We start from the raw sequence: 25289 nt of genomic DNA, 5'->3' as shown, positions 1-25289 counted from the left end.
GCGCCTCGCTACGGGATATTAACGACGAATAAAATGAAGAGCGCGTTTAGCCAGTGTGGAGTTTCGAATCTTGAACGTCATTACTAATATGTCAACCCAGAGGGAGGGATGGTGAGATATGCGCGAAGAGGGCTATCAGGAGGAATACGCTGAATTGTTGGGGAATAAAATAAATATGGGAATTACCACACTGCTCAAAGCGCCTGATAATCAGGTGTTAACAGCCCATCACTTTATTGATTGTGTTGTTTTGGAGTTTATAGAAAAAAATGAAATAATGTCTTGGTAAAAAAAGTTGTACACTTCACTCATGTTGTCAGCATGACAACAGACAGAACTTATGTCATCATGTTAGGACTTTTATGCACATTGTCAGTAATGGATATTATAGGCTAGGCCTAGGCTATCAAATAGCTTGGATATCAGAACTTAAGAAGAGTGAATCATTCTCACAAGTGTTTTTGTATGTATCTCATTCTTGAAAGTCCAATTTATCTTTATGATTAATTCATATTAACCTATAGTCTAATTCACAACACCCTGCCACCCATTACCGAAGTGGATGTGACACCCTTTACCGAAGTGGAATGCCCTGACACCCTTTACTGAAGTGGGTGACCATGACACCCTTTACAGAAGTAGAGGTCCCTGACCCTAACACCCTTTACCAAAGTGGATGACCTGGACACCCTTTACTGAAGGGATGTTCCTGACACCCTTTACAGAAGTGAATGTCCCTGACACCCTTTACAGAAGTGGATGTCCCTGACACCCTTTACAGAAGTGAATTAACCCTGACACCCTTTACAGAAGTGGGTGAACCTGACACCCTTTACAGAAGTGGATGACCGTGACACCGTTTACAGAAGTGAATTGTCCTGACATCCTTCACAGGAGTGGCTATCCCTGACACCCTTTACAGAAGTGAATTTTCCCTGACACCCTTTACATAAGTGGATGGCCCTGACACCCTTTACAGAAGTGAATTACCCCTGACACCCTTTACAGAAGTGGATGGCCATGTCACCCTTTACAGAAGTGGATGTCCCTGACACCCTTTACATAAGTGGATGGCCCTGACACCCTTTACAGAAGTGGATGTCCCTGACACCATTTACATAAGTGGATGTCCCTGACACCCTTTACAGAAGTGGAAAACCCTGACACCCTTTACAGAAGTGGATGGCCATGTCACCCTTTACAGAAGTGGATGTTCCCGACACCCCCATGACACCCTTTACAGAAGTGGATGTCCTTGACACCCTTTGACACCCTTTACAGAAGTGATTTTTTCCTGACACCCTTTACAGAAGTGAATTACCCTGACACCCTTTACAGAAGTGGATGACCCCGACACCCTTTTCCCGAAGTGGATGTCCCTGACACCCTTTACAGAAGTGGATGCACCTGACACCCTTTACAGAAGTGGATGACCCTACAGTAAACATCACACTCACAAAAGTTTCAAAGGAATAGAGACATGTCAAATGTCGCCCGGACGTTTAGAGACGCAGGATGTCCCTGACACCCTTTACCAAAGATGATGACCTTGACACCCTTTACTGAAGGGAATGTCCTGACACCCTTTACAGAAGTGAATGACCCTGACACCCTTTACAGAAGTGGATGTTTCTGACACCCTTTACAGAAGTGAATTATCATTGACACCCTTTACAGAAGTGAATGTCTCTGACACCCTTTACAGAAGTGGATGTCCATGACACCCTTTACATAAGTGGATGTCCCTGTGAACCTGACACCCTTTACAGAAGTGAATTACCCCGACACCCTTTACAGAAGTGAATTATCCTGACACCCTTTACAGAAATGGATGTCCCCGACACCCTTTACAGAAGTGAATGTCCCTGACACCCTTTACCGAAGTGGATGTCCCTGACACCCTTTACAGAAGTGGATGTCCCTGACACCCTTTATAGAAGTGGATGACCGTGACACCCTTTACAGAAGTTGATGTCAGTCACTTAATGTGAATTTGATAAGCCTAGTATGATGTCATGGCCACTGAGTCCCACTTAGGGTATATCTAAACCCTATTTTAGGGTTTATTGTCAGAGTCATTCGCACCAGACCAAATAATGAGGATTCAAATGCTATGGTAATCACCCCAATAACACTGAGCTTGATGGAAAGGAGGGGACATGAGAATGCACTGAAATTAAGTGGGACGAAATCAAGTAAGAAATGGGGGTTAAAAAAAGAAAGAAAGATAGATTAGAGAAAGAACGACAGAAAGACAGACAGAAAGACAGGAGGGAATAAGGATGGAGGGGGGAAAAGTTGAAGAAGTGAAGGAAGAAAGGAGATAAAGAAAAGTTGGAGGAGAGAGAGAAGTCTGGCTAAAGAAAAGAAGAGAAGGGTGGTGGAGAAGGAGGGCGGGGTTGTTCCTCAGTCTTCTCTGACAGGCCCATTGAATATCCTTCTATTCTCGCTCGCTCGCTCTCTCTCCTCTCTCCCTCCTCTCTTCTCATGCTAATGGTGCCTTCAGTCTCCCATCCATCCGTCACAGCCCAGAAAGACCTTGGCAGGCCCTTTACGAGCCTCCCCCTCGCATAATCCTCTGCCCCACAATCGAGCAGCCAGCAGGGGGGAGAGGGAGGTGGCGGTTGGGGGTTACAGCCAGCACAGACCCAGGGTAGTGAAAGTGGTTGGACGGTGGGCCACCTACACTGTGACTGAGTGAACACGTATAATAACATACAGAAACGTAACATGTTGTGATGAGGTGTCGGCCACAGCGGGGTTGGAATGGGCTAGGGGATAAACCTGTTTGTTTGGGAAGGGGACAAACAGAGAGGTGTGTATGGTCTATGGTGGAGTACTGGGAAGTTGGGGGACAGTGTACGAGGGACAGATGGAGGGAAAGGGTTTGTGTGTTGTGGTGTGTGTGTAGAGAAATATTGAATAAAGTTGCCTTTGGGCTTGTATAGACATTTACATTTTAGTCATTTAGCAGACGCTCTTATCCAGAGCGACTTACAGTTAGTGAATATATATATTTTTGTTTTATACTGGCCCCCGTGGGAATCGAACCCACAACCCTGGCGTTGCAAACGCCATGCTCTATCAACTGAGCTACATCCCTGCCGGCCATTCGCTCCCCTACCCTGGACGACTTGTGCGCCGCCCATGAGTCTCCCGGTCGCGGCCGGCTGCGACAGAGCCTGGATTCGAACCAGGATCTCTAGTGGCACAGTTAGCACTGCGATGCAGTGCCTTAGACCACTGCGCCACTCAGGAGCTCTGCTACTATAATTGAGGTTATGCAGTTGAAATCTGAAGTTTACATACACTTAGGTTGGAGTCATTAAAACTCGTTTTTCAACCACTCCTCAAATTTCTTGTTAACAAACTATCGTTTTGGCAAGTCAGTTAGGACATCTACTTTGTACATGACACAAGTAATTTTTCCAACAATTGTTTACAGACAGATTATTTCACTTATAATTCACTGTATCATAATTCCAGTGGGTCAGAAGTTTACATACACTAAGTTGACTGTGCCTTTAAACAGTTTGGAAAATTCCAGAAAATGATGTCATGGCTTTAGAAGCTTCTGATAGGCTAATTGATATCATTTGAGTCAATTGGAGGTGTATCTGTGGATGTATTTCAAGGCCTACCTTCAAACTCAGTGCCTCTTTGCTTGACATCATGAGAAAATCAAAATAAATCAGCCAAGACCTCAGAAAAGAAATTGTATAACTCCACAAGTCTGGTTCATCCTTTGGAGCAATTTCCAAATGCCTGAAGGTACCACATTCATCTGTACAAACAATAGTACGCAAGTATAAACACCATGGGACCACGCAGCCATCACACCGCTCTGGAAGGAGACGCATTCTGTCTCCTAGAGATGAACGTACTTTGGTGCGAAAAGTGCAAATCAATCCAAGAACAACAACAAAGGACCTTGTGAAGATGATGGAGGAAACAGGTACAAAAGTATCTATATCCACAGTAAAACGAGTCCTATATCGATATAACCTGAAAGGCCGCTCAGCAAGGAAGAAGTCACTGCTCCAAAACCGCCATAAAAAAGCCAGACTATGGTTTGCAACTGCATATGGGGACAAAGATCGTAATTTTTTTTAGAAATGTCCTCTGGTCTGATGAAACAAAAATAGAACTGTTTGGCCATAATGACCATCGTTATGTTTGGAGGAAAAAGGGCGAGCCTTGTAAGCCGAAAGAACACCATCCCAACCGTGAAGCACGGGGGTGGCAGCATCATGCTGTGGGAGTGCTTTGCGGCAGGAGGGACTGGTGCTCTTCACAAAATAGATGGCATCATGAGGAAGGAAAATTATGTGGATATATTGAAGCAACATCTCAAGACATCAGTCAGGATGTTAAAGCTTGGTCGCAAATGGGTCTTCCAAATGGACAATGACCCCAAGCATACTTCCAACGTTGTGGCAAAATTGCTTAAGGACAACAAAATCAAGGTATTGGAGTGGCCATCACAAAGCCCTGACCTCAATCCTATAGAAAATGTGTGGGCAGAACTGAAAAAGCGTGTGCGAGCAAGGAGGCCTACAAACCTGACTCAGTTACACCTGCTCTGTCAGGAGGAATGGGCCAAAATTCACCCAACATATTGTGGGAAGCTTGTGGAAGGCTAGCCGAAACGTTTGACCCAAGTTAAACAATTTAAAGGCAATGCTACCAAATAATAATTGAGTGTATGTAAACTTCTGACCCACTGGGAATGTGATGAAAGAAATAAAAGCTGAAAGAAATAATTCTCTCTACTATTATTCTGACATTTCACATTCTTAAAATAAAGTGGTAATCCTAACTGACCTAAAACAGGGAATTTTTACTAGGATTAAATGTCAGGAATTGTGAAAAACTGAGTTTAAATGTATTTGGCTAAGGTGGATGTAAACTTACGACTTCAACTGTACATGGTGAGAGAGACGCTGGTAGATTAACTGACCAATATGCTTACTCTAAACAAAATACACTATACATACAGAAGTATGTGGACAGACCTATATCCATCCTGCCCTGCCTTTCGAAAGTTTTTGAAAGCCAAGTTAACAAACAGATCACCGACCATTTTGAATCCCACCGTACCTTCTCCGCTATGCAATCCGGTTTCCGAGCTGGTCATGGGTGCACTTCAGCCACGCTCAAGGTCCTAAACGATATTATAACCGCGATCGATAATAGACAGTACTGTGCAGCCGTCTTCATCGACCTGGCCAAGGCGTTCGACTCTGTCAACCACCGCATTCTTATTGGCAGACTAAATAGCCTTGGTTTCTCAAATGACTGCCTCGCCTGGTTCACCAACTACTTCTCAGATAGAGTTCAATGTGTCAAATCGGAGGGCCTGTTGTCTGGACCTATGGCAGTCTCTATGGGGGTGCCACAGGGTTCAATTCTTGGGCCGACTCTTTTCTCCGTGTATATCAATGATGTCGCTCTTGCTGCTGGTGACTCTCAGATCCACCTCTACGCAGACGACACCATTTTACAATACCTAGGTGTCTGGTTAGACTGTAAACTCTCCTTCCAGACTCACATTAAGAATCTCCAATCCAAAGTTAAATCTAGAATTGGTTTCCTATTTCGCAACAAAGCCTCCTTCACTCATGCTGCCAAACATGCCCTCGTAAAACTGACTATCCTACCGATCCTTGACTTCGGCGATGTCATTTACAAAATAGCCTCCAACACTCTACTCAGCAAATTGGATGTAGTCTATCACAGTGCCATCCGTTTTGTCTCCAAAGCCCCATATACTACCCACCACTGTGACCTGTACGCTCTTGTTGGCTGGTCCTCACTACATATTCGTCACCAAACCCACTGGCTCCAGGCCATCTATAAATCACTGCTAGGCAAATCCCCACCTTATCTTAGCTCATTGGTCACCATAGCAACACCCACCCGTAGTATGCGCTCCAGCAGGTATATCTCACTGGTCATTCCCAAAGCCAACACCTCCTTTGGCCGCCATTCCTTCCAGTTCTCTGCTGCCAATGACTGGAACAAATTGCAAAAATTTGTCTCTGAAGCTGGAGACACTTATCTCCCTCACTAACTTTAAGCATCAGTTGTCAGAGCACCTTACCGATCACTGCACCTGTACACAGCCCATCTGAAATTAGCCCGCCCATCTACCTCATCCCTATATTGTTATTTATTTTGCTCATTTGCACCCCAGTATCTCTATTTGCACATCATCTCTTGCACATCTATCATTCCAGTGTTAATACTAATTGTAATTATTTTGCACTATAGCCTATTTATTGCCTTACCTCCATAACTTGCTACATTTGCACACACTGTATATATATTTTCTGTTGTATTTTTGACTTTATGTTTTGTTTTACCCCATATGTAACTGTGTTGTTGTTTTTATCGCACTGCTTTGCTTTATCTTGGCCAGGTCGCAGTTGTAAATGAGAACTTGTTCTCAACTGGCTTACCTGGTTAAATTAAGGGGAAATAAATACAGTTCAGCCACACCCGTTGCTGACAGGTGTATAAAATCGAGCACACAGCCATGCAATCTCCATAGCCAATCATTGGCAGTAGAATGGCCTTACTGAAGAGCTCAGTGACTTTCAACGTGGCACCGTCATAGGATGCCACCTTTCCAACAAGTCAGTTCGTCAGATTTCTGTCCTGCTAGACCTGCCCCGGTCAACTGTAAGTGCTTTAATTGGGAAGTGGAAACGTCTTGGAGCAACAATGGCTCAGCTACCGAGTTCCAAACTGCCTCTGGAAGCAACGTTAGCACAATAACTGTTCGTCGGGAGCTTCATGAAATGGGTTTCCATGGCCGAGCTGCCGCACACAAGCCTAAGATCACCATGCACAATGCCAAGCGTCCGCTAGAGTGGTGTAAAGTTCACCACAATTGGACTCTGGAGCAGTGGAAACACATTCTCTGGAGTGATGAATCACGCTCTACCATCTGGCAGTCCGATGGAGGAATCTGGGTTTGGCGGATGCCAGTAGAACGCTACCTGCCCCAATGCATAGTGCAAGCTATTAAAGTTTGGTGGAGGAGGAATAATGGTCTGGGGCTGTTTTTCATGGGTCGGGCTAGGTCCCTTAGTTCCAGTGAAGGGAAATCTTAACGCTACAGCATACAATGACATTCTAGATGATTCTGTGCTTCCAACTCTGTGGCAACAGTTTGGGGAAGGCCCTTTCTTGTTTTAGCATGACAATGCCCTCGTGCACAAAGCGAGGTCCATACAGAAATGGTTTGTCGAGATCGGTGTGGAAGAACTTGACTGGCCTGCACAGACCCCTGACCTCAACCCCATCGAACACCTTTGGGATGAATTGGAACGCTGACTGCGAGCCAGGCCTAATCGCCCAACCTCAGTGCCGACCTCTGTAATGCTCTTGTGGCTGAATGGAAGCAAGTCCCCGACAGCAATGTTCCAACATCAAGTGGAAAGCCTTCCCAGAAGAGTGGAGGCTTTTATAGCAGCAAAGGGGGGACCAACTCGAATGGTTAGTAACAAAATGTCTCTGAATGTACCCAGGTAAAATAGAAACACCCACAGACACAGCAGTACATACATATGGCTTATTGGGGCAAACCAGGGTAGCTGAAGTGGATGAACTTTTCCTGAAGTGGACTTGTGTTTTCATCTGTCAGACAACGACATCTGGTGGTTATTAAGCAAAATTACACCTCTAAAATCCTCAGATTTAGGATAGTTTTCCAGGATTATAACTTCCACTATAATACTGAAATAGCCCCGATAATGTATCACTCACTATCTGATCCAATGACTGCTGCATTCTTGATCAATGATCATGTCTACCATCTAACAACTACAGTGACGGTATGTATAAATAGCGTCTTCTGTCTCCTTTCGTTTCATAAGAAATGTATCATAGCAAAGATAGGTGATAGATCCAATGCGTATTCACCGCATCATTCAAGACAGATCTTAGCTCCCACTCAGAAGCAAGTCTCAGCTATTCGATTGGCTGATACAAGAGACGAGGCCTGTATCAAGACAAATAGATGGTTCATAGTTTAATCTGATAATAAAAAAACATATTTGTCTTTGAAGTTTTGATTTCTGATACTATTTTAACACTGCACTTGTTTCCCACCCTGCTCAAGCCAGCTGTGACATGTAGTTATCAGTGGTGTAAAGTACTTAAGTAAAAATACTTTAAAGTACTACTTAAGTAGTTTTTTGGGGTATGTGTACTTTACTTTACTATTTATATTTTTGACAACTTTTACTTTTACTTCACTACATTCCTGAAGAAAATAATTTACTTTTTACTCCATACATTTTCCCTGACACCCAGAAGTACTCATTACATTTTCAATGCTTAGCAGGACAGGAAACTGGTCCAATTCACGCACTTATCAAGAGAACCTTCCTGGTCATCCCTACTGCCTCTGATCTGGCGGACTCACTAAACACAAATGTTTCCTTTGTAAATGATGTCTGAGTGTTGGAGTGTGCCCCTGGCTATCTGTAAAAAATAAAATAATAATAATTGAAATGATGTATACTTGTACTTTTTATACTTAAGTATATTTTAGAAATTACATTTACTTTTGATACTTAAGTATATTTAAAACCAAATACTTTTAGAGTTTTACTCAAGTAGTATTTTACTGTGTGACTTTCACTTTTACTTGAGTCATTTTCTATTAAGGTATCTTTACTTTTACTCAAGTATGAAAATTGAGTACTTTTTCCACCACTGGTGGTTATCAAGGAACTATAGTAGCCTAGATAAAGTTAGTAGTGCCTACTAAGATGTCTATCTGTTACTATGTACTGTCACCGCCACACTGTCAACCAATCAACACAACTGTCAACCATGTGGGTATCGGGGAAAAAGATGCCTGATAAGATGTTTATCCAGTGACATGTAGGCGTCAGGGAAATGCAGCTACTACCTAGTAGTAAAGCATATGCTTTTTATGCTGTGTTTGTGTTAATATGAAGTCTAATTGAAAGAGAGCAACTCTCGGTTTGGGCTGATCTGTGACCCACTAGCACCTCCCCCGGCTAGAGGGGAATAAGGCAACCTCAGAATTACACACAATGATACTTTATTGACACACACACGGTTTAAATGTACATGGAAAGGTAGTGGAATGGTAGTGTTTTTTGTGCACGCACACCATCCCACAAGTCCAGAGATGAGTCCAGCTGTTGTTGTGCAGCTTGCTACTCTCTCTGTGACTGCTTGAAGGAGACAGAGGGGGAGGCAGGAATTGGGGATCTGGGACCCAAGATGACTGTCTGTGATTGGCTGACCACACGGTGTGATAAGGCCCCTGGCAACCATGAACCCTAGCAACCAATCGGTTTGGCTAGGGACAGAGGTGTGAAGGGACAGTTTAAGACCCATAGCCTAGCCTGAAATGCTCCGGGGCGGGGGTCCCTGAGAGAGGGCTGTGAGAATATAATATAATAATATAATAATATAATGAGATGGTCATTCTACCCCTCTAACCAGGGACCGCTTTAGAGCTGGGGCACTTCATTATCAGGTAGAACAGAAAACCAGCAGTTGTCCGGACCTCGTAAGGTAAGATTTGAACACCGCTGAACTAGAACAACTTGAAACAGATCTACTGTACTTCATTGAAGGTGTCATGTAGGCTGCGTTTAGACAGGCAGCCCAATTCTGATATGTTTTCCACCAATTGGTCTTTTGGCAAATCAGATCTGAAAAATATCTGATGTGATTGATCAAAAGACCAATTAGTGGGAAAAAATATCAGAATTGGGCTGCCTGTCTAAACACAGCACCAGTGAGTAATGACAGTGGCCTATTCACAAGACACCAGTAACATCATTCCAGGTGGTACACAGCTACAACCGGAAGTTACTTTTTCATAGCAGGTTAGGAGAATGAACGTGGTAGGTTAGGAGAATTAGGTTAATAAGGTTAGGGAAAGGGTTAGTTAAAATGCTCTCCTAACCTGCTAGGAAAAGTCACGGAAGTCCACAGCTGTACTCCATCTACTCACCTCATTCCAGTAGAGTAGTTTCAAAGTTGGGCAACCTGACTGGGTTTATAATTGTCGCCCCCTAGTGGCAATTTTAAACAGTACAAGTTTTTGTTACCCACCATCACCACCAATTATGATTTATCAAGATCGTCTTAATGGTATGTTTTTAATTTTTTGACTACTTTGTCCAAATGTGTGAAAGTCAATAGATTTAAAAAATCTTATCTATAACTCTGCATTGTTGGAAAAGGACCTGTTAGCTTCTCACTGTCTACACTGGTTGTCTATGACGCGTGACAAAAATGTTTTGAAGTAGATATGAATGCAACTTGAATCATGGTTAACTTGATTTCAAACAGTGTTTGTAACCACCTTTCTCAATACTAGCAATAAAGATTTAAGTCAAATACTAGGCTTACGTCATAGGACTTGTGCCCAAATGCCTGTTTTAGCATAGGCAGCATCATTGTGGAATTCCACAATTTTTAAGTAGTCAACTGGGTGGGTAGATGGGTTAAGGAGGGATCACAACTACATCAAGGTCATCATGATCAGCCAATGAATTATACTCATGAGAAAACATTCCATAACTGCAGGTGGCAGTAAATCGCCAACCTCGGCTTCATACCTGTTCAAACACTGGAAGTGTGCACCCTTTCAGTTTGTTTACCAACTCAGAACTCCACTTCAGGACAGACGGCCTCAAGGGAGCTGCCCATGCTCACCATCATTAGACAGATCCAATGTCTAAGTATTTTGCGTACATATTTAGGGTGAAAGTAGATATGCATGAACATTGCAACCAACCACAAACACTAGGAAAATAATGTGATGTACACTCATGAATCAAATACTAGGCTTTTGTGTATGTTTTTGGACAACCTAATGTATGAAAATGGACACGAACGCAACTTCAACCATGGTTAACTTGTTAAAAAGGAGAAATACCTTTATTTTATTTAAGACCATTAAAATAAATACTATACAGAACCCAATGTAGAAAAGTTGATACACTGCCTCTGTCTCAAATGTTAACAATATCACATTTCTTTTAATAATAAATTCATTTAAAAAATAGCACTGACCAAGCAATAACTGCACATTCCTTTTAACTCCACCCAGTGACAAACAATTGTATATATATATAAAAAATAAAATTAAAGGACTACATCATTTGTAGGTTGGTCCTTCCCATAAAGACCTCGCCAACAGTTTGGTGAGGTAGGTTACAAAAGTGACACACCCTTTCAAATCCAATATTTCTGGACAGAAATCATAAACTAAAGAAAATAGCCTGTGAAACGGGTTTGTGACAGTTCGAAACAAGGCATGGCTGGATCTGTAGGGTTGCAGAAACCTTCCAACCGGGATTGCTGGACAACCTGGGAACTTTTTGGGAAAAGATGTTGGAATGTCAAACTTACTTTTCTGCCTTGAGCTGTCAGTCGCCCTGCCCCCCACCAATAACCGACAGGTCTCAAACTAAAATAATGCTACCTCAACTTTGGACTATACAAGAAAAGCATAAAGAAAATATAAACAAGAGAATCACACAGAGATCAGGATCAAGGAAACATTTCATACTCATTCATGATCACTTTTCCTTCTATACATTTTTATTTATTGGTTGAAGACGACGCTCCTTTCTTAACCCTCCCAAGACAAGAGTCCCCTGTAGCTCAGTTGGTTGAGCATGGCGCTTGCAACGCCAGGGTTGTGGGTTCGATTCCCACGGGGGGCCAGTATGAAAATGTATGCACTCACTAACTGTATGTCGCTCTGGATAAGAGCGTCTGCTAAATAACTAAAATGTAAGAGAGTTGGATACCAATTTCAGTTTGTTGGATACATTGTAGTCTTTTCAGAAGTACCATTCTGGTATGTAATAACTTCTCCCAGCCCCCCCCCAAAAAGATCCATAGTAATAATTTTATGGGTTGCATACTTACTGAAGAACTATTAAAACACCCACTGACTGAAGATCAATGAAGCACGTCACAACAGTGAGGGTGCATCCGAAATGGCACCCTATGGACTTCATAGTGCACTATGTAGGGAATAGGGTGCAGAGTCGGACGCAGCCAGAGTCAGCCTGAAAGCTAGTCACTTCCCAACATTATACACAAATGCCACTAAGTTGCATCAATTGGGGGGGAAAGAGTTGATATAACCACAACTAAGGTGGTCAGGGTAGTCCATTAAGTTAAATAGAGGGCGCAGACGGCAGGTAGCCTAGTGGTTAAGAGCTTTGAACCAGCGACCTTTCGATTACTAGACCGAATCCCAGAGCCAACTATGTGAAAAATCTGCCGACGTGCCCTTGAGCAAGGCACTTAACACTAATTGCTCCTATAAGTCGCTCTGGATAAGAGCATCTGCTAAATAACAAATGTAAAATGCACAAAGGCCATTATGGCAAAGATGCACGGGTGTGCCATCTATCGAACTATTGGGAGTCTTAAAACAAATCAACCAGTAGCAGTTCTAAACCTCAGTCTTTAGTGTGGGCACCCCATCATTTAGAACCATCTCAGGGAGTTAGGGGTTTAAAAAACAAGGAACAACCCCATCAAGACAATGCATTTTTGACTTGGGAAATACAAGGGGAAGTGGTGTGGGGTGGAGTAGGACTTCCGCTATACTAGACTTATCTGACCATACTAAAGTAACGGGCTATGAGGACAACACAGAACCCCCAGTGTAAGAGAAATCATTTGTAATGAGTTAGCAGAACACCAGTCGGTATTCAAATCCCAAGGATGGGAATCATGGGTGAAATAGGATTTCAGGTCAAGAGGGGGCGGGCTCTAGGATCTGAGTGATCCTTGTTTTAAGGGATAGAGGGATGTTGGGTTTGGGGTTTTGTTGAAGCCGAGGGGGTTGAGAGGGGAAACAAGGTTTGGGACGGGGCAGAAGGGAATCGTCAGAATCTAGATGAGGTCAGCCACATTCATGGGCATCTCCTCAACAGTGGTGTTGTAGAACGTCTCGATGTCCCTCAGCGTGCGCTTGTCCTCCTCTGTCACCATGTTGATTGCAACGCCCTTGCGGCCAAAACGACCCCCTCGACCAATCCTGACAGGAGGAAACAGAGGGTTTAGGTTGGATATTTAGTGCGATCTTTTAGTTGACATGTAGTTGAAATGCAACTGCTGCATGTAGGAGATGCTTTGTGCTGCTGGAAAAGAGCCATCTACATTCAACCCATTATCTGGAACAGAGTTACATTTACCCACTTGTTTTCCCCCCATTCAGTACTCTACCCATTGTACTCCACTAAATTAATCTCAAGACCGAACATTGAAAGGAATCCCAACTTCAAATCAACTACGCTGTATTCAGCCAGTGTGGAATCTGATCATGAGTTCCAGAGTCCTGAGGTTCAGAACACACCAGCCAACAGAACGCTGACTGGTGGAACTAGAACACTCAGGGGGTTCCAGAATCAGTTGACACGCATGGATTTCATCACTATACAGCTCTAGAACCCTACCCTGTCACTATACAGCTCTAGAACCCTACCCTGTCACTATACAGCTCTAGAACCCTACCCTGTCACTATACAGCTCTAGAACCCTACCCTGTCACTATTCATGGGTTGCAGATACGACTGAGCATAAAAAAAAAAAAAAAGGAAACAATGAGTGCATTAGTGGCTTAGAAATACAATGACATTGAAAAAGCACACAAATAATTAGGACAACCTTCATAGTTTTGATGTCCCCAGATTGACTTTAGACGCAGTATAATATTTGAGTGGATGACACCAGATTTAAGCTAGACAATGCTAACCATTTGAGAAAATTTGCTAGCTATGACAACATTGCCATCTGTCTAAAGTAAATTTGATGACATAATGCTGGCAAAGTTCTTTCATTCTAAATATTTGACTACTTTAGCAATGTCATTGTATTTCCAGGCACTAGTGTAATTCAGACTAAACAGTAGTTAGCGCTGTGATTCTCGCTTTTCACAACTTTAGGGCCCCACTATCACGCCGCAGGTAGAGGGAGGCTTGAGAACTTTCATAATGGCATGAAGGAACAGAGGCGCAACCTATGAACACAGATCTATGTAGGATCACGTCAAACATGCATGACCCTGGTGTCAATATATTGCTCTGCATGGATCATAACGTTTTACCAATTATAATGCTGCATTCTGGGAATTGGAGTTGTAGTTACCTGTGGATGTAGTTCTCCCGGTTGGTGGGCAGGTCATAGTTGATGACCAGGGACACCTGCTGGACATCAATACCTCTGGCCTGGAGGGACAGAGACCGAGGGAATAATCAATCATTAGCGCTATACTTCGACTGGTGCCAAACATAAGTGCAAGAGGCCGCAAACGTTTTGCATAGTCAGTCAACAAGGAAAGACATTACATCAGAGAAAGGTGAATGTTGTAAACTGCTAATAAGTCGTGAGTTGGGACTGTGAGCCCAGTCACTGTGGAGAGCAGCCTAGCTTCTCTCCCAAAGACAATCATTCCTGACAAAGCACACAAGCTGAGAGGAGAGTTCTCTGGGCCCGAATTAACAGGGAGTGGATGGGGGCAACCATTTCAATGTGACACCATAGCAGGAGTGGTGGAAACCATTTGAGTGTGACGCCATTAACAGGAAGTGACATACCAGCAGGTCAGTGGTGATGAGAACCCTACTGGAGCCTGAACGGAACTCTCTCATGATCAGGTCCCTCTCCTTCTGGTCCATGTCTCCGTGCTGGAAGAGAACAGACATGAGCTACAGGTCATATGAATGCACAAGACATGGCTAAGAGATTTCTTTAGACTCAAGGTCCAGTTTGGATATTGCAGAATATCTTTGTGTGGTAATGCCACAATATACTTTTGACTAGAGGGGTTAGACTTAAGGTTATCAAAATACTACACACAATGAGCAAATACTGAATAGGTTTATGCATCTGCTAAATGCCTTAAATGTAAATGTAAATCTGTGCCCATAGCATGAACCAGCCTATTTCTCACTGAACAGAGCTGACTGGGATGAATATGGACTCATTCTCTATTCCCCTGTCAGATATAAGATTCAGTGCCATTAGAGGACACCGCCTTGCCCAGTTGACAGGGGGCGTTAAGTCAAACCAGAAAAATAGAGTTCTGACCCCATTGACTTAAAGATGCACATACTAATTCTAATGGGACAACCTCAGTGACAGTTACATTAATGAAAACAGACTACAGTGAAGGACTTTGATTGCCTAAAGCCACAACTCCAAGAGCCAATTTAGGCTTGATCTGAAAATGTGGGTCGGCAATGCCGTAAGGAGGGTGTGACGCAATTGTGGCGCTTCCGGAGGCACGCAGAGGCCAAAATTGAGCACCGTACCGCATTGCGCCTCCTTAATATTGTAACAATGCAGAGGGCTCCATTCAGCTCCGCATCGTATAAAACAAACTCCCTTAACAGCTCTGTGAAGCACAAGTAGTACAGATCACTTCACTTTGCCGAGGCTGTATCACCGTAACACGCCAACGCAGATGTCGGATTGACCATGCAGCGCCTTCACGGCAATCTAAAATTACACGGTTCCAGCATTTAGTCCGTAGTTTAAGGTCCGAGTTACATTCAAGCTACGGCTGAGGCTCTTTCAAGTTCAAAAGGGGTTCCTTACTCTTACCAGAGGTCATGACCACAGCTAGGGTAGACCGGTCAGTCCATAGGGTTGAAGCGAGGGCACACAAGCCATTACAGCGCCGATGCATGGTGGTGCCCTCATTCCAACCCTATGGGTTAGTCAAAAAGGGGTCTAGTCTTACCAGGGCAGACACAGTAAAATCCCTGGCATGCATCTTCTCAGTGAGCCAGTCCACCTTCCTCCTGGTGTTGATGAAGATCACAGCCTGGGTGATTGTCAGGGTCTCGTAGAGATCACACAGGGTGTCCAGCTTCCACTCCTGGTAGAGGGGAGACATTGAGAACATGACAAGGCAGTCAAGGATGTGAGTTTAGTGAAAATCAAGGGTATCCTTCTACCTCCATTTTGTTGTCGATCCGATAAGTAGCTTTAGTGTCATCTAGTTTAGCCACTACACTAAATATATAAAATCGGCCAAATAGGAGGTACAGAATGTGATGTGGCAAGTTCTTCCTTATATCAAAGAACCAAAAGTATTTGTAGCATTATGATGCTCCATTACATACGCAATAGAGCCGAGGTGGTTTGCAAAGCATCCTCCTACCTCTCATCTCTGTTTATTTAGTCATATTTACATACGTTTTAGCTTAAAAACCCTCCCTCTTGGGTTCCCCCACCACGGTCTTCAGTTTCCCCCACCACCCACTTCCTTAGTCTATGATAGTGGCAAAATCTGACTTCTATTCAGTTTGGAAACAATGGTGCAATCAATCAAGCCCTTGTCATGCAAAAATTAATCATGTTCAGTTTGAACTCTGTTCAACCCTGGCTCGACCTGAGATTGATTGCTGGACATGACAGGTCCACACTCAATCTCTCAAACATACCCAAACCAAACTCCTCTCTTCCCTCCCGTCATGCTGTAATTACTCATGTTTAGTCTGAACTCTGTTCAACTCTGGCTCCGCTCTCAGGACTTTGTCTGAGGAGAGAGGCAAAAGGCAACAGTCTGGTTTCAGTCTCTGATAAGGTAGGACTGCCATGGATTAGGTAAAAGCGAGGAATTCGACCCGAGGTCAGATCCCCATTTCACACACCCAGTGAGAATAATTAAGTTCTTGCCTAGCAACAGCAATGTACCCATGTTTAACCCTGGGTCCGTGTTCAGCATGTTGTGATTAAATGTTTATCTAAATAAAATCCTCATCAAATGTCACAATATTTTCACTCTGGCTTCTCTACCCGAGTCCAACTTATCAACGAGCCAAAATCTCACAAGAGGAACGTCTTCGGTAGGATGCTAATAAACACGGAGGTGTTAATCTAGTAGGGTGTGCCGTTTTCAGCTGTACAGTCAGATCATGCCCCCAGAGCCTTGAGGCCACTAACAACCGGCTGACAGAACGCCAACCGGCCACCGGGAGCCCCAAGGGTTTCTGGGATCAGTTGACACGCATGAGTTTCATCATAAAACAGCCACACCCAGATTGGCTTACTACAGCCATTGAAGGTTTAATCCAATGTATGTAATATATGGTAGTCTTTGGTTGAAGTTGCTCTGGATAAGATTCTGCTACATTACTGAAATGTAACACCTCAGAATTTGAGGTCGTTGACAAACCTAGACGAGGCAGAGCGGCCTCTTAACTCACTCGTCAGAAAACTGGATAAAACCGGTTCTGGCGAGATTAACAAATATTGGACCAAATGCACCCTCATCTGTCAAAACGCACCTAACCCCATCTAGATCTGTGCCTAAAGGAAACTTACTCAGACCGCCCAAACTGATCTTAGATCTGTGTCTAAGGGCAACTCGCACCTCTTTCTCCACGTTGATGTAGAACTGGCGGATACCCTCCAGGGTGAGCTCCTCCTTCTTGACCAGGATGCGGATCGGCTCACGCATGAACTTCTTGGTGACCTCGAGCACGTCCTGGGGCATGGTGGCAGACAGCAGCACCACCTAGAGGGGGTCAGAGGTTAAAGGCTGTTAGTCATGATTCAGGTCAAAGTCCATACTAGCGTACTACTTAGCCATGTTCAACTACTTGAGAGAACAGGAAAGCTAAAGGGTTAGGTATGTTGAAGTCAACAGGATTTTGTCAATTGGATTTGCTTAACGCCGAGTCTCCTCGCCTCCCTTTGATAAAGGGCAAAGGTAATTGAGGGGGGAAAGTGACGTGCTAGCGGCAGAGTCAATTCACTAAGCACCTTTGTCAAGAGGGTGGATCCCAAAAGTGATCAAAACAAATTAAGTTAGAAACGCAGGACATTTTAGATTAAAACTACTTAGCTTTAGACAGGTGCATGGTTTCCTCTAGACAAAACAAATGATTCAGAGAGTGTGGCAGATCAAAATGCTTCCGAAGTACTGATAGTTAGCCACCTTTCAAGGACAGTCACACCCATCTAGGAGGGGATAACTCTTTCATTCGCCGACTAACAAATGGACACTACGACCACTTAGTTCAGGTCACGGAGGAGCGAGGGCAGAGGATGGACTTTCACCCACATGAGGAAAAGGACATTGAATGAACATTACCCTGAAACGTCTACAACAGTTCAACCTCAGGGAAGACGCAATGCCAACCACACCCACAAGAATTGTGCAACCGGTGAGTAGGTTGTAAACTGCTAATAACTCATGAGTTGACACTGAGCCCTGTCACTGTGGAGAGCGGATTCTAGGTTAAACAAAAAAAACGTAATTCCTGACAGCACAAGCTTGGAGGAGTTTTGGCCACATATGATAGGGAGTGGAGGAAACAGTTTCACTGCATCAAGTTCATATGACTAAATGCAGAGTACAGAGCAATGCAGTTGAGCCTGTACTACAGATCAGTTAGCTGAAAAGTATAATAAGTCATTTAAAACTACGAACAAAAGTCAAATATCCTTAGGATATTGCCCTTGAGCAATGGCCACAGTAAATATTTCTAGCTAAATTGAAGACCAAATACACACCTTTCAAATAAAGTTAGTTCAAATCAGATTCCAGCTAAAGTTAGTGCAGATGGGCATACCAGTGCTGGTGGGTTGGGGTTAGTCCTGGTCAGATTGACATACCAGTGCTGGTGGGTTGGGGTTAGTCCTGGTCAGATTGACATACCAGTGCTGGTGGGTTGGGGTTAGTCCTGGTCAGATTGACATACCAGTGCTGGTGGGTTGGGGTTAGTCCTAATCAGATTGACATACCAGTGCTGGTGGGTTGGGGTTAGTCCTTACATACCAGTGCTGGTGGGTTGGGGTTAGTCCTAATCAGATTGACATACCAGTGCTGGTGGGTTGGGGTTAGTCCTAATCAGATTGACATACCAGTGCTGGTGGGTTGGGGTTAGTCCTAATCAGATTGACATACCAGTGCTGGTGGGTTGGGGTTAGTCCTGGTCAGATTGACATACCAGTGCTGGTGGGTTGGGGTTAGTCCTAATCAGATTGACATACCAGTGATGGTGGGTTGGGGTTAGTCCTAATCAGATTGACATACCAGTGCTGGTGGGTTGGGGTTAGTCCTAATCAGATTGACATACCAGTGCTGGTGGGTTGGGGTTAGTCCTGGTCAGATTGACATACCAGTGCTGGTGGGTTGGGGTTAGTCCTAATCAGATTGACATACCAGTGCTGGTGGGTTGGGGTTAGTCCTAATCAGATTGACATACCAGTGCTGGTGGGTTGGGGTTAGTCCTGGTCAGATTGACATACCAGTGCTGGTGGGTTGGGGTTAGTCCTAATCAGATTGACATACCAGTGCTGGTGGGTTGGGGTTAGTCCTGGTCAGATTGACATACCTGTGTGCTGGTGGGGAGTTTCTGGAAGATCTCGTAGATCTGGTCCTTGAACCCTCGGCTCAACATCTCATCTGCCTCATCAAGCACAAACATCTTGATGTTCTTGGAGGCTGCATGGAGGCAAGGTGGAGTGATAGAATAACATTAGAGAAGCATCTATAAGTAGTCAATTAATTCTGCCTTTACTGGTAATATCACCACTACATTCATTTTAGAGGGATGAAATGAGGGAAAATGCCCAATGACCCATCTTTGATTCAAAGCCTTTACTATTTGTGCAAACCAAGTTCTGAGTCATTGAAAGATACTGTATTCAGCCAGTGTGGAATCTGATCATGAGTTCCAGAGTCCGGAGGTTCAGAACACACCAGCCAACAGAACGCTGACTGGTAGAACTAGAACACTCAGGGGGTTCCAGAATCAGTTGACACGCATGGATTTCATCATTATACAGCTCTAGAACACTACCCTGTCACTATACAGCTCTAGAACCCTACCCTGTCACTATACAGCTCTAGAACCCTACCCTGTCACTCAAACGTATCATCACCAACTGCAAACCAGGGTCCTACTAAGAACGAAAATGTGCAACTTAAACCATTGATGAACTACACTATTGGTCAACTACTATGTGGTGAATTTGGATAAAATGCATGTAAATATTTAGCCGCCTCACTCAAAGTCAAAACTCAACCATTGATTGTCAATTAAACAAATTGGGCAACCACTACTTACCCAGGTATTTGCGGTTCAACATGTCGAACACGCGACCAGGGGTCCCCACCACTATGTGGGGGGCCTCAGCCTGCAGCTTGGTGACCTCGTTACGGACGTTGGTCCCTCCGATACAGGCATGGCAGGAGGCTCCCATGTAGTCACCCAGGGCCAGGATCACCTTCTGGATCTAGGGAGGAGAGGAGATTTTATTTGATAGTAAAGTTGAGATTAAACAATATGGGGAGAAAGAGAATGTTTAGTAGTTTCAGACTATTGAGGGTTTGTTTTTTACTCAAGACATCCCTTTAGTTTGTGTAGGACTACCACCTATTTCCACATCAAAACCTCTCAACTGTACATGTATATCTGGTATTTTCCAACATCTGTGCCCATAGCATGAACCAGCCTATTCCTCACTGAACAGAGCTGACTGGGATGAATATGGACTCATTCTCTATTCCCCTGTCAGATATAAGATTCAGTGCCATTAGAGGACACCGCCTTGCCCAGTTGACAGGGGGGGGTGCATGTTTTACAGCAGTCCCTTTATGGCATGTCTTAAAAGCAGTCACTGATAAGCCATAAACTAAACCTAATCGAGTTGACGCCAACACAATTCTTGCATGTAGGACCACAGGACAAGAAATGCAACCGTTTCATGCTAGAGATGTGAACATTACCCATTTATTTTTACTTCCTTTTATTGTCCAACTCATCCCCTTCCTCCTCCCTTGTCAACACACCTGCTGAGCCAACTCTCTGGTGGGAGCCAGGACCAGGGCCTGTGTGCCCTTCAGCTCCATGTCAATCTGCTGCAGGATGGAGATGGCAAAGGTGGCAGTCTTCCCAGTACCAGACTGAGCCTGTGCAATCACATCGTAACCTGGGGACAGGCAAGAATGCCAATGTCAGCTCATATAATTAGCCATTTATACATACGCTGACTTAATGGATAGGTCTACTAGAATGTTAGTCAGAACCTCTACTCTTTTGGGTAGGCTTCAACCAATGCCTTCTGCTAGAATGTTATGTCGAAATGCACAAGCTAAACCAAAATTATCCTCCAACCACTAGTTTGTTTTCAGAGTTGTTTAAATTAGTAATTAGGCTAAAGTTAGTGCACTAAAATTGACTAGTTTGTTTCATCTGTGCCCATAGCATGAACCAGCCTATTCCTCACTGAACAGAGCTGACTGGGATGAATATGGACTCATTCTCTATTCCCCTGTCAGATATAAGATTCAGTGCCATTAGAGGACACCGCCTTGCCCAGTTGACAGGGGGAGTGAAGTCAACATGCAGAAGTTAAGACTTCAGCATTTTTAGTACCCTCAGCTTAAGTGAACGTTAGTGGTCTTTTCAAGCTGATGAGCTAAGAGAAGGTAGATTTCAGTCACTGTAGTGACCATGCTGTACGGACACTGCAAATGCCCTCTTCAAATGTGTTGTATGACCCCATAAAGTTTAGAAAATGAAGCATTTGACCATTACGCATAACCATCTAAAAAGGTGTGGCTGAGTACTCACCCTTGATACAAGGGAGGATGGCCCTCTGCTGAATAGCGGAGGGTTTCTCAAAACCATAGGCATAGATTCCTCTGAGCAGCTTCTCGCCCAGGTTCATGTCATCAAAACTGTCCACGATCTCATTCCAGTTGCTCTGTAGGTTGAGGGTTGAGTATAGACAGCCACATTTCAGTAAATTAGCAGACAATCTCATCCAGTGTGACTTGACAGTGCATCCAAACAAGGTAGTTAAAAACAGTCATTCGCTAACCTTTATTTAACTAGGCAAGTCAGTTAAGAACAAATTCTTATTTACAATGACAGCCTACACCGGCCAACGCTGGGTCAATTGTGCGCCGCCCTGTTAGTTCCCCTAAAACTTAAGATGTCGGTCATCCTTTAGCAACTGGATCTACTGAATATCTAACTTCATACATTGGAGCTTTTGGCATCCATTTAGCAAGGTAGGCATCATTACACAGTATCTTGACCATCTGAATAGCTACAGTGTTCGCATTCAATTAGGCAAGTTATTACACATTAAGTTTTAACTGGAGCTCTTGAATATCTAGTTACAGTCGTTCACATCCAATTTAGAAGATTTCACACAGAAGCAATACGCACCTCAATGATCCCATCTGGCTCCATGCCCTCGGGGCCATTGTCTCTGGAAGGTCTGAAATCACACAGCAGTAGATCGTCATTAACAAATTCCTGGAAGCGAAATCCTACGCTTTACGATGTAAATCTGGCGTGTTGTATCTTTAAAAGGATGTTGAGAAATATCGTTAGGCTACACTGGAAATGCGGGTCGGTCCCAGTAAGAAACTGTTTCTGGTGATGACATTTGTCATTTCTACAAGAAAACGCTTAGAATAACTTTGTTAACCGTTTCATAAGCTTAGCTATTATAGCTTAACAGCAGAATTGCACAATGGAGATTGTTCTGTAGAACACGTCGAATGTGGGACGGGCGGCATTTTCCCGAGGAAAAAGCCCCGTGGTCGACAAAGCCGCCATTTCTTTTTCAGACAATTCAAGATGGTCGTTTCTCACCGCCCGAAAACTGCTGATGGCTAACTAACGGGCTAACAGCATGCGTAAACGATTGCATATGCAAAATGAGTTTAGAAACAACCCATTACTTAGATGTTCAAAAACATTGACTACATTTGTTTCCCTATTGAAATTAACCCCCATGAAAACGATTGCTAAGTAGCTGGTTTACATATACGTGTCAAACTAGCATAAGTTTGCTAGATGGCTCTACATTGGGCCTAGTTGGCGCTTTTCCGATTTAATTTGGCAGCTTAATCTATGTTATCACATCTGCCATTTTTTAATACACTAACCGTGTCCGGTGTGATTAGTACGTCAGAAAATACAGTTGCCAGTCGTAAATCATGCCAGCTATCATAAGGCACGCCATTGTCACGCAGGTAACTCCGACGACCATGTGCGTGACATTTCCCCCTGTACTCGCCATCCAGCTGACCTGTAGTTTGCTACCATGCTGATCTGACCAAGATCAATATATCGCCGTATTTTCAAAAGTGGGGCTTATCAATACCAGACGTTAACACATAATAGCCGCATCAGGCAGTATTCCGGAAAGGCCTAGACCAGGCTTGAAAATCGTTATTGAAAGTTCGTCACTCAAGTCCATGCGGAGAAACCGGCACCGCCGCATATTGCACTGAAACATACGCTCAACAACATTGCTTCAAACATCGCATTCATTTTGAAATAGCATGCGTTACGAAAAAACATTTTTCTATTTAAAAATGACAATTTCATCAATATTACGCAATACATTGGCAACAATGTCCGTTCATTCCTTACCTATCTTCATACTCTGCCGACATTATCACAAAGGATGTGAATGTGGCAGGAACCTTATATATACGTCAACGTGATGAGCAACCTAGCGATTTCATTGCAGCAGCACCATGTCAATCAATTGTGACTCCACCCATTATAACATGTCATTGGCTAATTTATACGTAATTAAGATTAGATTGACAGCATAATCGCGTTATTTGCACTGAAGCAGGCGGGATATAGTGCATAACCCTCCTATAGCATGTAGCTATTGGGCAAAAGCAGTCTTCTTGTTGGTTTTCATTGGGTATTTCCTTGGCAACATTGAGCGCGCTCAGACACTGATCTTACAACAGCGTTTCCGGTCCTGTTAGAAAACTTCATTCTAGAATAAGAATTCTAAAACTGATCCAGGACTAGTTCATGTAAAACACCCCATATGACCAGAGCCCTGCCCAAGTCTTTACGTCACTACATCGTCATTTCGCAAATCCAAGTAATAATTGTGCCGCGTTCAAGTGCCAGTCGGAACTAGGACATTTGGAAATGTTCGACTTGAATACTGGTTGTAGTTATACACGTCCTGCGTTCAAAGAATCAACAAGTCGGAAATTTCCGACAAGTTCAGACTAGTATTTGAACGTGGCATTAGATGACGTCTCCTGTTTTCGCAAAGTATACTTATTCAATTTATGTGGGATAACATGAGTCATTTACAGCATGATCACTTACCTAGACTACCCTCTGTTTTTTAGTCATGGAGATAAAACGAATCTAATGATGACTAACACTAGCACACTTCCTAGGGGTAACATTGGATGGTCAGTTATCATCATGGTCAAGACAGATTGACAAAGTTGCTGTGAAGATGGGGAGAGGTAGGTCTGTTATAAAAACACGTTCTGCGTTTTTGAAACAAAGATCAACTGTACTAGTTGTTCAGGCTGTGATCTTGTCCCATCTTCATGACTGTCCGGTAATATAGTAAAGTGTAGCAAAGAAAGGATTACTTTATACTATTCCAGGTATTCCTTAAAGAGGTAGGGTTTCAAGTGTCTCCGGAAGGTGGTCAGTGACTCCGCTGTCCTGGCGTCGTGTGGGAGCTTGTTCCACAATTGGGGTGCCAGAGCAGCGAATAGCTTTGACTGGGCTGAGCGGGAACTGTGCTTCCGTAGAGGTAGGGGAGGCCAGAGGTGGATGAACGTAGTGCCCTCGTTTGGGTGTAGGGTCTGATCAGAGCCTGAAGGTAAGGAGGTGCCGTTCCCCTCAGCTCTGTAGGCAAGCACCATGGTCTTGTAGTAGATGCGAGCCTCAACTGGAAGCCAGTGGAGTGTGCGGAGGAGCGGGGTGACATGAGAGAACTTGGGAAGGTTGAACACCAGACGGGCTGCAGCGTTCAATTTAAATCTATCCCCATTGTACAAAGCATGACAGATAAACTTTCATTAATCTATTCCTTGCCATGTGTTTGTTTATTCTGATCAACCATAAATGCTTTTTAAAATATATAAAAAGTCAATTATGTTCCATCAAACTTCTGCTCAAAACACACAAAAAAACTAAACACATGATACCTATAAACAATGTGCTTTCAGTTACTAAAAGAAAGAGGGAAATGTGTAATAACACCACCAAGAATAATATTTGCATCCCAAATGGCACCCTGGTCAAAAATAGTGCACTATAAAGTCCTCCCGAGTGGCGCAGTGGTCTAAGGCTGTGCCACTAGAGATCCTGGTTCGAATCCAGGCTCTGTCGTAGCCGGCCGCGACCGGGAGACCCATGGGGCGGCGCACAATTGGCCCAGTGTCGTCCAGGGTAGGGGAGGGAATGGCCGGCAGGGATGTAGCTCAGTTGGTAGAGCAT

At 43.8% G+C, this 25289-nt stretch overlaps 1 protein-coding gene and 3 non-coding genes across 4 annotated transcripts; all 4 read right to left on the bottom strand.

The window, feature by feature from the left end:
- Positions 1-12319: 12319 nt before the first annotated feature.
- LOC121554143 (eukaryotic initiation factor 4A-I) lies at positions 12320-23496 on the bottom strand. Its single transcript, XM_041867605.1, has 11 exons — positions 23445-23496; positions 22227-22278; positions 21624-21756; positions 20840-20979; positions 20115-20283; positions 19380-19489; positions 17411-17554; positions 15773-15910; positions 14625-14714; positions 14176-14255; positions 12320-13066 (listed from the first exon to the last, which is right to left on the bottom strand). The coding sequence occupies exons 1-11, from the start codon at positions 23465-23467 to the stop codon at positions 12922-12924; spliced, it is 1224 nt and encodes a 407-aa protein (XP_041723539.1). The 5' UTR covers positions 23468-23496; the 3' UTR covers positions 12320-12921.
- On the bottom strand, positions 13326-13468 carry LOC121554801. The gene has a single exon (XR_005997811.1). It is a non-coding gene; the product is annotated as a small nucleolar RNA SNORD10 (small nucleolar RNA).
- LOC121554800 lies at positions 16930-17065 on the bottom strand. Its single transcript, XR_005997810.1, has one exon. It is a non-coding gene; the product is annotated as a small nucleolar RNA SNORD10 (small nucleolar RNA).
- Positions 19689-19831, bottom strand: LOC121554803. The gene has a single exon (XR_005997812.1). It is a non-coding gene; the product is annotated as a small nucleolar RNA SNORD10 (small nucleolar RNA).
- Positions 23497-25289: the final 1793 nt, after the last annotated feature.

The sequence above is a fragment of the Coregonus clupeaformis genome, chromosome 39 (assembly GCF_020615455.1).
Source record: "Coregonus clupeaformis isolate EN_2021a chromosome 39, ASM2061545v1, whole genome shotgun sequence".
Lineage (NCBI taxonomy): Eukaryota > Metazoa > Chordata > Actinopteri > Salmoniformes > Salmonidae > Coregonus > Coregonus clupeaformis.
The sequence above is the reverse complement of the archived record's forward strand: the minus strand, read 5'-3'. Positions and strand labels throughout refer to the sequence as shown.

Excerpts from the sequence above, each read along its gene's own strand:
- LOC121554143 (XM_041867605.1), bottom strand. The coding sequence starts at position 23,467 with ATGTCGGCAGAGTATGAAGATAG. Across the intron at positions 20,980-21,623 it reads CATCCTCCCTTGTATCAAGG|GTTACGATGTGATTGCACAG; the intron begins GTGAGTACTCAG and ends GCCTGTCCCCAG. Across the intron at positions 14,715-15,772 it reads ATTTTACTGTGTCTGCCCTG|CACGGAGACATGGACCAGAA; the intron begins GTAAGACTAGAC and ends GTTCTCTTCCAG.